General features: G+C 35.0%; 1 protein-coding gene across 9 annotated transcripts in view; it reads left to right on the top strand.

Annotated features, from left to right (window-relative positions):
• Positions 1-17,545, top strand: part of smap1 (small ArfGAP 1) — a 141,111-nt gene that overhangs the window by 26,437 nt on the left and 97,129 nt on the right. For all 9 annotated transcript variants that reach the window (XM_067386347.1, XM_067386346.1, XM_067386351.1 and 6 more), the window contains exons 2-4: positions 2,407-2,540; positions 5,258-5,343; positions 12,961-13,036. In XM_067386347.1, coding sequence (XP_067242448.1) covers positions 2,407-2,540; positions 5,258-5,343; positions 12,961-13,036 — 296 coding nt within the window. The remainder of the gene's footprint in view (positions 1-2,406; positions 2,541-5,257; positions 5,344-12,960; positions 13,037-17,545) is intronic.

Below are 17,545 nucleotides of genomic sequence, written 5' to 3'. Positions count from 1 at the left end.
CAGTGCGCCCACACCCCCCAATCCATTCACTTTTACACGCAACTTTTTACACAAACGCTGTTGACTTCTTGTGCTCAGTTTCTTGAATGGAGCCGAAAAATACTAGGGAAGTGCGAGACTAGTTGACTAAATGATGCTGATGAATAGCTTGAATACAGCGTGCGTCTCCCTCAGACTGTAAACGAAGAGGGGGGTAAAAGAAGGGGGCGGTAATGCACCAATAAGCTGGATGCCAACCGCCGTAGAAGAAGCAGCGTCAGCAACAGATCATATATCAATATCCTAATGCAGTGAATCTCAACCTTTTTTGAGTCATGGACCTCCGTCATATTTGGAACCATCCATAAAATTTGTTCATAGGTATCATTAATGTCTTTGTGACAACCAAATGCAATCAAGTATTATTTACTACCACTGCGTATGTTGACTTGTCCTATATTTAGTCATATTGTCAGGTATATTATACATATATTCTTCTTTTATGGGAAATGTCAAAATATACAAACTCTTCACTGCATATATCTGAATATTATCTGAATATTAATATTCAGATATTTTATAAGGACCCCCTGGCATTATGTCAAGGACCACTAGGGGTCCATGGACCCCTGGTTGAGAAACACTGTCCTAATGAATAAAATATGTAAGGAATAATTGATCACAGGCAGATGAATTATTAGAAAAAAAATGTTCATAAGTTTCACACAATTTTCATGGCCCCTAGAACATTTTGTTGTATGAATATCTGAACATACAATGCATCAACATAAAGAACAGAGCCTTTACTTATAAACAAAAAACATCTTCAAAGCATTCTTTTTTTATTAACACTTGAATCTAGGTAAGTTTCATAAAAAAAATCAACATTTTGAGCAAAATGTTGAGAAAATAGCAATTTTTATTAAACTCTACATCTGGATCATATTCAGTACAATTATCAGATCATAGTTGCTTCGCTTCCATTAACACCCCCAAAACTTCAGTCCTATACCACTTCCTGGATTAGCATTTCCCTCAGTAACTTTAGGCAGTTTTCATTTATATGCTGTTTATTGTTGATGATTGCATTATTTTTCATATGCATCTGCTTACATATGACACTCGTTTCTGCACCCCCCTTGTCTGTGTTTTCATTCGAGAGATTCTGTACTCGTTCAGAAGATGCGTAATGGCTCCCCCTATTGTATAACAGTGAAAACAGGGAAACCCAGAAAATTCTGTCAGGGTAGCATTTTCTCATAAATAACGGAAAATTCTGTGTTTGGCGGGGAAAGGGTTAACGGAGGCAAACTAATGCGGTTATTAGAGAGAGATTAAGTGTATATGCATTTCCTGAGTCTGTGTGCGTCTCTCAACAGCGTTCGGCAGCAGCGTCTCTACTAACAGCGAAACTGTAAGTTTATCTGCTGCAAGAACAGTGCTGTTATTACCTCACTAGTGAGAAATGTCATGTAGCTTTTAAATTGCTAAACTAGTTTACTGATAAAATCGGCAGAGCAGCGCTGACAACACATTTCTGTGTGTGTGTTTGAGTGGGAGAGAGAGCAGGAGAAAGTATGTGCTTTCCGTACATAATGAAACGTAATTTTGTGGCAAAAAAAAAGAAAAATTTGTTGTTTTCTTCCTATTTGCTTGGACACTGTCATTGTGAGTTTTGGTTCTTTTGCTGTTGTAGTCTGTAAGGGCCTTTGAAATAACTGAAATCATTTGGCGAAGTGATATGGACATGTTTTGCAGTCAATATCTGCCTGGAACTATTTTCCCTGAATATAACGTTTGTCAACCAATCAGATTCAACAGCCCCGTAGTATAACCTTAAATAATGTGAAGTCACTGGTAAGCATTTTTAATGTACTAAAACAAGATACATAACCTCTGTCTCTGCTTTTGTTAGCATCAGCAGTCAGAACGATACCTTCCACCCCCATGCTATTACAGTCACTTTTGAGAGCTGAATATTACACACCGGGCTTAGGATAATCACATGCAGTCTGTATTGTAGCACAATTCGCATCTTTCTTCTCCTTTTTTTCCTGTGGCTGATGAGATCAGGAGTCCCACAATGCAGTTTCACCGTTTTATTCCGGTACCTGCAGCTATTGACTGTTGATTCAGGTGGGCTACCTGCTGCATTCATCTGGCGCTTGGATTGAATTTTATTATCCCAACTGCAAAATTCCATTGTTTAGATATTTGCTTTCAGCATCACAAAACAATGCAGTTTATTCGATGCTATGGTGAGGCAGAATTACATGACGGAGCTTGAGGCGGCACCGTGACTCAGAAGATTTATTTTAAACCGCTGTTTCTTCACTGCCTTTTATGATGGTGTTATCTGTTTCAGATAATGGGAAGTGCTTTACTGCAGGTCTAAAATCGGTCTGTTTTCTCTCTCTTTCCCCGCAGGACCTCGATGGGCCTCTTGGAATCTTGGTGTGTTTATTTGTATCCGCTGTGCTGGAATACACCGGAACTTGGGAGTGCATATATCACGCGTCAAATCAGTCAACTTGGACCAATGGACCCCCGAGCAGATACAAGTATGTGTTTTTGTGTAACACAAAATGTAATGGTTGTCTTTTCTTTCTTTATGGGGCTCAACAGGGTGTGTTCGGCTTTTTCACAACATCTCGCATTCATTGATCACATATACCACCGTTTAAAAGTTTGGGATCGGTACGATTTTTTTTTTTTTTCAAGAAATAGCAAGCACAATAAACACAGAGAGGGGGTGCCGCGGTGGCCAACTAATGTAGTTGGTTTAACACCTGTAACACCGACTACCGCAGCAAACCTACTACTGGCCTGACCAAGCCAACAAAAAAATCCTTGTAGAGCCCTTCCTATGAGGACATCTGGTGTAGTCTGAGATGTCTCTATAACGCACTGCTTCATGAGGTATAAATAACCATTCAAATCACAGGTATACGTGTGTAACCGTATTTGTATGTCTCTGTGTGCTGTGCTGTAAAGAGCAGTGTGGCTTGAAAGATTTATGAGTTTAAGCAACCAAAAGGGAGTCTTGCATCTCCCCTTCGCATATTAATTGACATCTGGATGGATAATTAATTCTTGATGGGTAATTACTTGTCTGTTTTTCAGCATATACTCTTCCTTCACTCTGATCCATCATTCTCATATTAATTTGTCTCTGACAGACTTAGACGTACGTGACATTGAACTGATAATGCAAATACGAGTAATTTGTATATGTTTAAACATAGCCTTGATTTTCTAAGCAGTTGCGTACAGGATTACACGGTTAATTAAAAATCAGGGCCATGAACTCACACAGATTGCTGAGCTTATAACCAGAGTTTTCTTTTTAAGCCTGTTTCAAGTGAAAGTTTGTGTGTTTTACTGTTTTGTTTTATTAGGAAGTTAGAAATTGGGATGTGTGGCATGAATCAAGGTATAGATATTGCACTGTCACTCCTGTTGCCCCAGCAATTGTGCGCAGCAACCAAACAGATTCCACCGCTTTAAGGGATGAATAAGGTCACTCTTTATCCGGAGGTCATTGCCGTACTTTGGCATTGAAAGAGAGTGATCAATATAGTCTTTTTAGGGATCCAAGTAGTATAATGAATAAATTTTTTTTTTTTTTCCCTTGGGTCATGATTTATGCATTTTAAATTATGCTAAGGGTCTTAACATTATACAGAGATGCACCGGTTTTACAATTTACACTTGCATAGACTCATAACTATAAATAAAAACAATTTATTTATTGATTTTATAGTTGATATATAAAATCAACTAGAAAATGTAGTAATTTATATATGAGTTCTATGTTATATGTTTGAGTTTATGTACTTTTAAAAATGGACAGGGACACTTCTGTTAGTGTTCTAATAGAGTTGACAAAACTGTGAAAGTGTGTTTGTGAATGAATTCTCAGTAATTTCCAGCTGAACTAAAACATGATTTGCAATTTTTTTCATAAAGAAAACCTCTTGATGTATAATGGGAAAGATCGAATATCAAAATATATTTATATATATATATATATATATATATATATATATATATATATATATATATATATATATATATATATATATATATATATATATATATATATTTATATATATATATATATATAGAAAATCCTTATACGGCATTGACCCATATGTAGATATTTTATTTTTAATTCAATACAGTTATTATTATTGGTTGCATCACATGATGTGTGGTCGCTCTAAATGACAAAGACCTTAAATTTCATAAAAAATCTATTTAAAATGATCAATAAACAATCAATTTTATTAAAAAAAAAAAAAAGATTTAAACCAGATTTTTTAAAAATTTCACAATTTTTTTTATATTATATTTATATATTTAAAAAATCACATCACAAACATAAGTGCATCATTTCATTTGTTGACTTTCATTTAAGTTGAAATTGAATTAATTCTTTAATTCATCAAGGACACATTAGGCTTAAATTGATCAAAAGTGACAGTAAAGACATTTATAATTTTACAAACGATTGTATTTCAAATAAATGCTGTGCTTTTTAACTTTTTTATTTATCAAAGAATCCTGGCAAATAAAATATCACAGTTTCCACAAAAATTACGAACATTGATAATAATTAGAAATGTTTCTTGAGCAGCAGATCAGCATATTAGAATGATTTCTGAAGGATCATGTGACACTGAAGACTGGAGTAATGATCACAGGAATAAATTTCAGTTTACTATTTATTCACATAGAAAACAGATATTTTAAATTGTAATAACATTTCACTCTTCTCCTAGTGTGTAACTCCATTCTTGTTGCAGGGTCAGAATTAACACGCCAGCGGTTTTATGGCCAGCGGTTTTTACTTTGCAGCGGCATCTGGTAAAATAGATTGAAATAGTTATAAATAAATTAACAAAAAATGACTAATAAATGCATAATTACCAAACTGAAATTACATGCTCTAAACAATTTTGTTTTACATTTTTCTCATATTATACAATACAAACATAAACTGTATGAAATATTTTTATAAAATGACCCAAATTGCATAAAAATCTATTCCAAATGATACTAAAATAAAGTACTGTATGTAAATAAATCATCAGTTGAATATAAAAGCACAAAAACTGCCAATCTAGGACATATGCTGTATCCATCATGGAAATTTTTTTATTGAATTAGTCATTCATTTATTTAGGTGATTGCTTGGATTTTCTCCTTACAGATGATTTGTGTTGCTCTTCTTTTTCACATGTTATTTCTTTGTTGTCTCTCTTTCTCTTTTTAGAGTGTGCAGAGCATGGGCAACACCAAGGCAAGACAGCTGTATGAAGCTCATCTCCCAGAAAACTTCAGACGGCCGCAAACTGACCAGTATCCTTGAGTCTATCTGTTTGTCCGTGTTTGTTTGTGTAATTGTGGTTGCAAATATGCTCTAATGACCTTTGCTAGTCATTTGGGAAAAGTCAGCGTCAACTTTCTACTCAGAGGCTGAGGTTGTTGTGTGGTACAGATGCTTTCTTGGTCGTCTGGAGAGAATTGACATGATTAAAGTGAAAAATCCCTTTTCTTGGCTCTAGAAAAGACGAATTGCGGATTTATAATATGCAAAGAAGTGTTTATTTGTGAGTTTGTGGAGTTTGTGCTGTTGCGTCCTACTCTTCTCTTGCTGCTGCCAAATTAAAAACAAACTATCAGATTCTGTAGCCAGCACTACCACTAACTTTTCTCTTGTAAGCAACAGAGAAGGGTTTAAAATAGGGATGCTAACAATTAATCGACGATTGATTAATTGTCGATTTAAGCAAGGTCATGTGTGCTGCTCAACCGTGAAGTGAGCACGCCGGAGTTATGTTTGGGGAGTTAAGTTATGTTGTTTCTCATAGGATGCATTTGGTTGAGTTAAATAACTCGTCAGCAAAGGGCTTCAGTTTACTGATGTTCATTCAACGTGCTGCTCAAACAGCAATGCAGTACTAATAAAGTCTATGATTGGGACTGTTATATAATACAACATTATAATGAGAACACTATTGTAATAAATCCTTGTGAATTCTTTGGGTTGACTCATTTCACAATCCAACTAGACCTTTATTTAGGCTAAACACCCTTCTCATTTATTTGGTGAGGAACATGGCGTTTTGAGCAGCATTTGCACACCCTGTAATGCTGTTGGCTATAAGCCACTGCTGTAGACCCATATTGCAGTATTAAGGCTAATGATTAATTGACCATTTTAAATGATGAACAGTCATGGGAATTAGTGTAAATTGACATCCCTAGTTTAGAGCATTTATGTTAAACAGTGTAATCTGCTGTTTTAATGGTAGTTCTACATATTGGATTCTCTTCGACACAATATTTGATTGCCAAAATACAGGAATTCTCAGTGCTTTTTGTCACTTTTTTGATTTCCACAGATATATATGACAATATATTGCTCCCAGTCCTTGCAATAGGTTGTTTGTGCATGACGTCACTGCTGCACGTGGAATGCGGCTGGAGGGCAAGCTGTGATTTTTCTATATAGGAATCCTATCACAAACTCAAAATTCTTATGTTTTGCGTCTTTTATGGTTGCTCAAATCTATTAAACCAAGAAACCACAATGAGTTTTTATTGTTTACGTAACTTAAATTGTTTTTTAACTTTAAAAGTTGTCGCCTTTTATAGCATTTTGTGCCTGCTGATACTGAAATGAATATGGATACCCGCTTACCTTTTTTGTTTTTGACATGGTTAAATATTCACTTTTTCATGGTATCATTTGCAGGGAAGAGAGGATGTTTTATCCCATTGCATGATCATTGGTGTTTTCACCTCAGTTTTGTAGAATTCCGTTCACAATGTTGATCTGGTTACCGTGAAAACAGTGTCACGTGCTGCTGCTTCAGCCATCATATGGTAGAAAATGACCAAATTAAACATAAAAAGTGTTCAACAAGCTGACAGAAGTCGAGCCATTTCTTTGTTTGAAGGGTGTAAATGTAACTGTAGTTTTAATGTTTTCACGGAGGAGAATCTGAGGGGAATTCAGCGGACAGACACCTTTTTACAGTCTATGACAGACACCGACACACTGTATTTTATTTATTTTTTGTATTTTTGTATATATATTTGTATATATTTTTGTATATATAAGCCGAGTGAGAGTCATACTCGCAAATGTAATGTTAAATATTAAACCAAACAAAATACAACACTTTCAAAAACACTTATGAGATTATTTTGAGTCATAGACAGTGGGTTCAATCAGTGACATTAGATTTGCTATACGGTGTCTCTCTGTCACCTATTATATTACACCGTCCAGTTTTTTTCCCCCCCTGAACGATGATGTGAGCTCCTGTTGCAATTCTCGATTCAGCATAAATGACTTAAAACGGAGACATTTTTCACAATAACGACAGAAAATCAAAAATACTGCCCTAACTTCAGTAGCAGAAAGGCTAGAACTGAATGCAGCATTACGGCAAGTCTTTTAATTCAGTAGAAAAATCACTCCTCTTCATAACATAAGGTTCATGTCCAAAATATTTTGTGATTTTCTCTTTATACCTCTCTAAACCAGCACAGTAAGGACTTTTCTCCATCTCTTCCATTCTTATTTTCACTGCTTGCCCTCCACATTAATTTTGCACGTCACCAGAACCACGTGATTGCAAACAACCTATTGAAGTGATGTCAATTTATATTAGAATTTGTAGTGGTTGGTAGAACACCTAAGGCTATTGCAAAGGATGTGTGCCATTTCCCATAATGCTAATCGTTCTTATCACCCTCTACTAGAATTGGGTGAGGCAACTCAGGGACACACTAGTGATTTTTTTGAACATTTCTACTACTATGGCTTGAAGGAAGTTCTTATTTTTAACAGAAAGGGAAGAAAACCATCAGTAAATGAGACGCATAAAAAAAATGAAAGTGTTTTTATCTGAATAAATTAATTTAACAGACTTTCCAAAGATAGCTTTGGTCTTCTGCTCATAAAAATACTACATATTTTCCACCATGAATATGCATGCAATTCTTCTTGTAGCTTAAGAGCCCTTTTTTGTTTTTGAGACCTTATAATTCTTGAGACGTTTAGTTCATGTCAATGAACTTTTGCATTCCAGGTTCATAATCTTGTTCAGGCTTGAAAAAAGGGAAAGGATAACTTTCGCAAAATGGTTTTTACTGTATTTTTGATCAAATAAATGCAGACTTGTTTCAAAAACAAACAAAAATCTTACAAATCCCAAACTTTTGAACATTGCACAATTCTGTGAGGAATTTCAGAATAAATAGGTGATACATTTTGATTTATACATTTCATTTGCCAGTTCAGTTCTGTCACAATGTGTATATATAAAACATATCACAGTCTATATATATATATATATATATATATATATATATATATATATATATATATATATATATATATATATATATATATATATATATATATATATATATATATATATATTTATATATAAAAAAAAAAAAAATCCAATTGGGAACTCCTTTTCTAATATTGGTGGATGTGTGAGAGTTTGGCAGGCAGAAGCCTGTGTGACTTCACAGCTCTGGCTCCAGAGAAAACAGATGCTGTTTTCAGCACCTTCACATACAGCAGAGCTGAACAGGAACTACCTCATCTCTGAGGCCCAACAGGAAGTCTCTTCATGTCTCTCATCCCCCCCGCCTCATCCCTCTTGCCTTGGGTATCCTCCTCCGTCCTATTTCACACCATCAGTCTAATTGGGTGTGTGTGGCGGCCAGGATAATTCCATATTCTCCTCATTGGCGCCTTCAGAAACTCTAATTGAATTTCCCTGGCATCCGTGGCCCGTTATCAGCGTTCCTGCATTTGGTGTGGCTATGGAAATGGCTTCATTTGTATGCTGACCGTTGAGGTACAATATTCTTAACCGTCAAAATGGATTAATCTGGACAGCAGAGGTGAGCTTCCTCCACAAACTGGCTTTGATGGAATTTGCTTTATCACAGGTGTGGTTTCTTCAGATGGAAATGCGGATCTTTTGTGCTTCATTGTGGGGGTCTCTAACTCTCTCTCGCTTCCCACTTATCACCGCTTCTCTCTCTAATGGAAAAGTTGGCCGTGTTAATATAAACGTCAGATCAGCAGAGAGGAAATTTGAAGTTCTTTTCTCTTTTGTTGCTCATTGTGAATGGCTGAGGTATTTGCTTTATTTGGTGTGCTTGTGGATTCTTACTGTTTTCTTATTTTTCAGTCTCTGTATGTGTTTTTTTTTTATTTTTTTATTTTAACTGCATTTAACTCATTTTTCTTTCTCCTATTTTTGCAAGCACTCATCATTCTTCCCTGCTTCTCTCTGTAACTTTTGCATCACGTTCTAACTCCACGGGATGCAACAAAGTATCTCTTGCATTTTAAGGAAGCTATGCATGATTAATTGTTCCTGAGAATTTTAATTATCTGGTTCAGGTGTGTTTGATTAGGGTTTGAGCTGAACTTTGCAGGAAGGTAGATCTCCAGGAACAGGATATGTTACGTTATGTTCTTCATTCAAAAACAGTAGACGGAGTGCAACAGAACTGAACTGAATGCAAGTGTCTCAACTCACTTTTAAAAGTAGGTGATTTAAAGGGTATCAATGTAAAGACGCCTGAAACTTTTCCAAGAGGGTGTTATGAATTAATCATATATATATGGCGTATATAATTAATCATATATATATATATATATTATGGCGCTCTTCAGAAACAACCACAGAATTAAAGCTGCAAGCAATGATGAAAGGGCCCTTGCACCTGCATATATATTATATATATATATTATATAAATATATGCAGGTGCAAGGGCCCTTTCATCATTGCTTGCAGCTTTAATTCTGTGGTTGTTTCTGAAGAGCGCCAGCCCTCACACATCACGCTGTATGAAATACAGACTGGACAGAATGTCAAAACATCCCACTGCGATATGGCTATGCAAACTATGTTTCTCAGCTGGATAAAGCAAACCAGTGTCTCGCTAGTGAAGTTTTGATGGATGAGGATTGCAATCAAGGTAAAGATGATTGCGGTGACATACAGGAATCGTACAGTAAGCACACATCAGTCGGTCCGTTATATTGATGTACAAACAAACCGCGTATGTGCGCTTTCTCAACATCGTATTTATGCACAGACACATTTCAGTACATTCACAGTGTTTCCACTAGGCATGTGACGGTATCAAATTTTCATGTTGCGATTAATTGATGAAGCTTTTATCACGGTATACGGTATTATCGCGGTATTAAAATAAGTTGCAAAACCATTTTTGTCATAATTTAACAGGTTTAAGAACTCTTTTTTTTTTTTTTAATAAAACAAAAACAACACTGACTGAAATTTTTAAACAGATTAAAATGCAAAAGAATTAGGCTATAACGAACAACAGATAACACTTTACTCTATTTAATGCATTAACTAAGATTGAGCAATAGCTACATTTGTTACAGAAAGTTTTTTTTGTTGTTAATGTTAGTTTAGAAACACAACTGATTATTGTTAGTTTTATCTCAGGTCCATTACTAAAATCAAAATAACTTATTTAATGTTATTAAATAGTAACTAAGAAATTAACATTAATTAATAATAATTAATACTTTATAAGTATTTTTATTGTCAGTTTAGTGATAATGAATAAACATGTTAACTAATGAAGCTGTACGTTTTACTGAACAATAACAAATAATCAGAACATTTCTAATCATTAGGGCATGTTGTAGTCCAGATTAAAATATAAAAATGTTTAGGTTTGAAAATAAATTACTTTTAAGTCGTTTTTAAGTATTCAGTATTTGGTGCTGTGATGAACAACACTGAGATTACAAAAAAATTAATGAAATTACTTTGTTTGCACGGTTTCCGTGGTAACCGCTGCACGCTGCTGTTCCATCAGCGCCCTCTGCTGTCAGAGAGTGAACGCGCACTTTCATTCAGCTCGTCTCCTTGTTCCGCCATGTGCTTCTCGTGCACGTTGGGATTGTTTACATCTCTTGAGCGCGTGTCCTTTTGACGCAGAATACAGCCGTGTTGTGCATTTTATACGATTGATGGGTAAAGTATTCTTAATTGCCTTATAAAAAATTAATAATTGGTAATAAATTATTATTTACGGTATTCTGAAGTGCCGACGATTACAATATCGTGAATATTCATTATCGCGATTTATCGCATTACCGAATATCGGCATAAGTCTAGTTTCCACACACATTCAGCATAATGTTTTGATTTGCCATGTGTATGTTGCTGTGTTTAGTAATTCTTAATGGATCCATGTTCTGTTGTAGGTATATGCAGTTTTTTTTTGGCATCTCCATGAGGTTCTGTTCAGTATCGCAACTTGACTTGTCAAAAATGTAAACCAGCACTTTTGCTGTTGTACTGTACACATACTATACACTGTGAATTCTCAAAAGGTTTTTTTCTGTAATTTTTTTTTTCATGGGTGCTTTGGTATGCATACATCTATGAATTATTTGGACTACTTGTATCATTTGGTATCATTTTTGAGTCTCCAAGTGTACTTTTTTTTTGGAAAGACACTCATTTACCTTGAAAAGAGCTTGAAGAAAATGTGAGAATCACCCGTCAATCTCATTGTTTACTTTGCTGGATATAGTAAATGATGATAAAATGAAAGTGTTAAATTGTGTAAGCTTTATTTCACAATTAATTAATTGCGATTTAAACATTTTAATCTAATGACATTCTATGTAATGTTGTGTGTTAATTAAAATGTTATGTGTTAATTAATCAATGCATAATTCAGTGTTTGTGCTTTTGACAGTTATAATTAAACTACTGTTCAAAAGTTTGGGGTCAGTAAGATCAGCAGTTTGGGGTCAACACCAAATCAGCATAGAATAATTTCTGAAAGATCATGTGACACTGGAGTAATAATGCTGAAAATTCTGTGTAATTGCCATAATATTTCACAGATTTTTTTTTAAATAATATATTTAAAAAATACTGTTTTTACTGTTTGTTTTTTGTTTTTAATATTAAGCAAATAAATGCCGTTTTGTTGAACATAAGAAACTTTCAGACCCCAGACTTTTTGTTTTGTTTTTGTTTTTTTTAATTGATCACTCAGTGTACCACTTAAAATTCTCCCTGGACCACCAGTTTGAGATCCACTGATATTTTGTACTAAGGATGCTACAAGGCTTTTGTCACTGACCCCTGTCTTTCCTCTTTCTTGCGTTCTTTCTCTTCCTGCCACCTGCTTCTTCACCCTTATCCATATTTCATCAGATGCATTATTGTATTGCGATAAGGGATTCATGAGAGTGTAAATCCAATAAAGCTGCATGAACCGGTCCTCTTAGCATTTTACTGTCACCGTATAAATTCGCACTGTTAACAAAGACTGCGATTCGGAGAATGTGTGTTTTTATTTCTCTTTGGCCCTAATCTGTGTTTGTGTGTATGCTGTGAAAAGAAGAGAAAAAAAAAAAACAGGTTTGGGGAAGTAAAGCCATCGTTGTTTGATCCTAAGGTATGGTGTTGGTTCTCAATTGTTTTTAATGATGAGGAGAAATAACAGCCAGTCTGAGAAGGTTGCGTTCTTTACTGCAGGAGTTACATTGTTGCTGAGCAAGATGCCAATTAAAGCTTTCTAGCCAAAGTGAGATTTGCCACACCAAAAAAACAAAAAACAAAACAACCTTCAAACTGGTCCTTGAATCAAATTTAAAACAATAAGACACCATGAAAACAAAAAGGAAGTTTTCTGGCTTTCAGTCTGTTTACTTTGAGGATATGAGGTATATATGAAGTAAACCAAATTATATGAAAAATGTGAGCCAAACCAGTTCATGGGGTCTTCAACATTTAGCGTCATGTTTCGTGATGTCTGTTACAACCTCCTCTCAGGTTACAGAGTGAATGCAAGCCAGGCTTGTTTAAATGCTGTGATGTTTGAAATGATTTGTTATTATAAGGCTTGAATTTTCCTTAGCCGTGTTTCAGAGCTGTGGAGTTCTTCATCAGGGACAAGTACGAGAGGAAGAAGTACTACGATAAAAATGCAGTCAACGGAGCCATTGTGAGTACAAACATGCACTCATCCACTGTTGCTATCAAGCATTATTGTATTTGTGTGTGTGCGTGTGCGTGCGTGCTGCACTGCAATGTTTTTTTTCCAGGTTCATGACCACATTATTTATAAATCCTCAGCAAAGTTACGTCACCTTTAAACTGGTTTGTACTAGGTATGGCAGTACAATCATATATTAATATATTGTGTTTTCTCCACAATATTGCATTGATTAGCTTATGTGTGAATTCATATAACTTCATACAGTTTAAGTAATGAACAAGCAGTTCATATAAATAGTGGCAGTTCTCTGAGGCGTTGTACTGGACTGAAATGAAGCAATCTGTGCGACAAATATTGTAACTTATCTTGCAGATTTGTTTGCTCTCATGTGTTTAGCAAAGTTTCGTTTTTGATATTGCGATGCACTGCAGCATATTGAATCATAGCATTGTATAGTGAGCCGGCTCTAGTGTTTACCCTAAGTTTACTGTCTATTTTATGTGCGTAAGGCCTGCTTTGGTGGCCAGTTGTTCTGATCACTGAAGCCTCAAATTCACATTACACAGCCTGGTGGGCTGCAGCTGTGCTTTACGTGCTGGAAGTTGATTGACAGGAGCCAGCAGCCAATTAAAGCACTTTCACTCATGTTAAATTACAGTCTGTGACTTCCTCTCTGTTCTTAGTCTGTGTTGACCATATCTTTTAGTATGCCACAAAGAATAGTAATTGACCATCCTTAGTGTGCTGTGCAGGTCTTAGCCTCATGATAATGCTTGAGGAGCTTAAGCAATCTAAACAAACAGCCTCCTTTTGGCCTTTTCTGATTGCTTTGGATCAGGGGAGACTGAAACATGGTTGCCGCGTGAAAGGTTTTCGATCAAACACTGCAAGGCTGCCCTGTCCAATTACAGTTCTCTTTCTACCTAAGCCTACCCAAGAAGAGCTCCACTTCTCTCTGACAGGGCCTGTTTGAGACGGCCAATTACAGCTCCTGCCTGCAGAAACAGACAGCCAATCAGATTTCAGTAGAGGTCAATGCGAAGGTGGTCAGCAGCTGATTGAGGAGATGAAATCCAGACATGTATACTGTGTCAGAGAAAGGATGAGAAAAGAAAGAAAAACAGTTAAATAAATTTAAACGCAATACTAAAATGTAAAATAGTGGCGTATTGTGTAACGTTGAAGCACTGCCTGAAGAAAGACTGAATTCCAGGTCGTTCTTATTCACTCACTCTGCCAACGGCTTTTATATGCAAATAAATTATTAAAAACAACTTGTTATCAGTTTAAGGCATTTTGCATAGTGTGAGGAGAAATGAAAAGAATGAGACGGTGAGTGAGAACAGTATAGTGAAGTGAGGGACTGTTACTTGAGATGAATCAGATAATGATTTATGACTGACTTCTTTGCTTTTTTGTGTGTTTAAAATGTATTAATTTTTAAAAACTGGTTCTCAACTGATTTTGGTCGGTGTTGTTAAATAAAACTATTAAATTATATTTGTTAATTGAAATATAGCTGAAATAAAATATAATATAAATATTAGAAAAACAACATTTCTTTTTCTTTTTTTTGTTGTTGTTTCGTTTAAGTATAAGTACTGCGATTGCAAAAACGGTGAAGTAGAAATAAGTTGTTGTTTTTTTTTTTAAATTACAAAAGCACATAAGAAAATTATAAACTTAAACTAAAATGAAAATATAAAAATAAAAGCTAATTCAAAATATTAATATACACAGTACAGTCCAAAAGTTTGGAACCACTAAGATTTTTAATGTTACCTAGGCTACATTTATTTCATTAAAAATACAGTAAAAGCAGTAATATTGTGAAATATTATTACAACTTAAAATAACTGTTTTCTATTTGAATATATTTCACAAAGTAATTTATTCCTGTGATGGCAAAGCTGAATTTTCAGCATCGTTTGTGTACAATATTTTTTTCAGGATTATTTGATGAATAGAAAGTTCAAAAGAACAGTGTTTATCTGAAATCTAATCTTTTGTAACATTATAAATGTCTTTACTGCCACTTTTGATTCATTTAATGCATCCTTGCTGATTAAAAGTGTTAATTTCTTTAATTTCTTTTCATAAAAATAAAAATTCTTACTGACCCCAAACTTTTGAACGGTAGTGTATAATGCTACAGAAGCTTTATTTCAGATAAATGCTGTGCTTTTGAACTTTCTATTCATCAAGGAATCCTGAAAAAAAAAAAAAAGTACACAACTGTTTTCAACATTAAAAATAATCATAAATGTTTATTGAGCAGCAGATCAGCATATTAGAATGATTTCTGAAGGTGACACTGAAGACTGGAGTAACGATGCTGAAAATTCAGCTTTGCATCACAGGAATAAATTACTTTGTCAAATATATTTAAATAGTACACAGTTATTTTAAATTGTAATAATATTTTACAATATTAAAGTTTTTTACTGTATTTTTAATTAAATAAATGTAGCCTTGGTGAGCAGACGAAACTTCTTTTAAAAACATTAAAAAATCTTAGTGGTTCCAAACTTTTGGACTGTACTGTAAGTAAACATTAGAATTTGATAAATGATTTTACTTTTATACAGTAAAATATTTTGTACTGTTTACCACTTGATGTCCACTGTAAAAAATTAAGCTCCTGAAGCAAACACAAAATGTTGCAGAAACTTGAACATTGACATTTATTATTATAAGGAACAATACAACCTCAACAATATGCAAATTTATTCATTTGAAACATTTTCTTTTCGATGCATAGTTTACTCATGGTTTTTGAGGATGCGGGAATGTCACTGAACTTCTCTCTTACCATCTTTATATTAACAAATTTCCATTTGTTCAGGTTCAACTGAATGACAAATTTTGCACTGAAATACATTCATTTGATTGATTGCTTTTGATGTCAACAACAAAGATAGAAAAGTGTTATGTTTTTATGTCTTATGTATTAAGATGCATTTTATTTGTATTTAATATAGTTTTTTTTATTCTTCTTCCATTACCTTATTGTAACAGTCATTTTTCTGCGTCCTAAGCCACCGTTTTAAACTAAATGCGTAAATAAATTGTAGCCCTACTGTTAGTATTTGCAGATTGTGTACAAACAATGTGTACGTTGTCTTTATTATTTAATGACCTCCTTTTTTGCATCTTTGTTTGTCCTTGCTAATGCAGAAAATCCTTATTTGAATTCCTCCCAAAATGGTTCACGTAGGAAAGCAGTTATCCCATTGATAACTGTCTATTGAAAGAGTGGAGAACGGCTTACACAATAGTGTACTAATTCAGTTTGCCTCATCAGAATCCTGGTTTAAATGCACAAGTTCCGTCTTTGACAGGAGGGTGTGACTGAAGCCACTCCGAATTGTGAATGTTATTTACCTGTCACTATTCAATCCACCTAGACTGGAAAGTAAACGTTTGAGCAACACTATTTAACAAAACTTAAGATTCTGTCTTTATTCACTCAACTTTTTTTCATTCCAAAGCCATAGTTTGGTGCCGGGTTTGATTACAGCTTGCCCCAGTGATGTCTGTTAACTCTCATCATGTGATGCCAACTCTAAGCCTGAGATGATGGAGGCATCTGATGAGCAGCTGGGCCAAAAAAAAGAGAAAAGAAATCGATAGTTGCCTGCTTCCAGCCCAGGCGGAGAGAAATGCAATATTGCAGCCTTTCCTTGCTTCAATTACTAAAACAAGCTCAAGAGAGTCTAACAGACCATCCCTCTTTTTCCTCCTCCTTGTCTTCCTGTCTCGTGGCAGTAATGAAAGTTCTGTGTGTTCTTCTATGGCAGTAGATGGGGAATAAATGTGTCTTATTGAAAGCCTTATCGCCAGTCAGCGTGCTGAAGTCATGTTCCCTCCCTGCTGATTCGCACCATTTAAATGATTGTGTGTGTGAAGCCAACAGCGAAGCGGAACCACAGAAAATAAATGTCCCAGGATATTAAGCGTCCTGCACTTCTTTATTTTGTTTTGATGTTTTCAAAACATGTTTTTTTTTTTTTTTTTGCATGCTTTTTTTCATTATTTTGATCAAAGTGTTTCCAAACCATGGAAAATGCGCAAAATGAAGATTCTCAGTGGGCCGTTTTTAATATCAAGAACAGAATATATAAAAGACGACGGGAATATGAACATCACAGGCTCTGCTATGGTAAATGTAACTTGATTTTTTTTTTTTTTTTTTTTTTGTTCACCACAGAACTGTCTGTGTGAGTGTGAATGTGTGAATGAGATATCGGAGCGTAACTAATAATAGCTTCAGCCTTCCGCATCCAGGATTGGACAATTCTCATGCTTCTCACTTTTCTCACTGCAGTCATCTAAGCCTCATTCAGCCCCAAGTGACCTGGCCTGCTTGGCCATTTGCACTGCATTATGGGGCATTTAGCTGTTCGCTCCCTCTATTACTCCTCAGCTAGAAAGCCGGAGACCTTTTGGACCTCAAACTGATGCTGTTACTACTTTGAGAGGACGGGGAGTCTTCATGCCTTTGGCTGCATTAAG

Source organism: Chanodichthys erythropterus, chromosome 5 (assembly GCF_024489055.1).
Source record: "Chanodichthys erythropterus isolate Z2021 chromosome 5, ASM2448905v1, whole genome shotgun sequence".
NCBI classification, from domain to species: Eukaryota; Metazoa; Chordata; class Actinopteri; order Cypriniformes; family Xenocyprididae; genus Chanodichthys; species Chanodichthys erythropterus.
The sequence above is the reverse complement of the archived record's forward strand: the minus strand, read 5'-3'. Positions and strand labels throughout refer to the sequence as shown.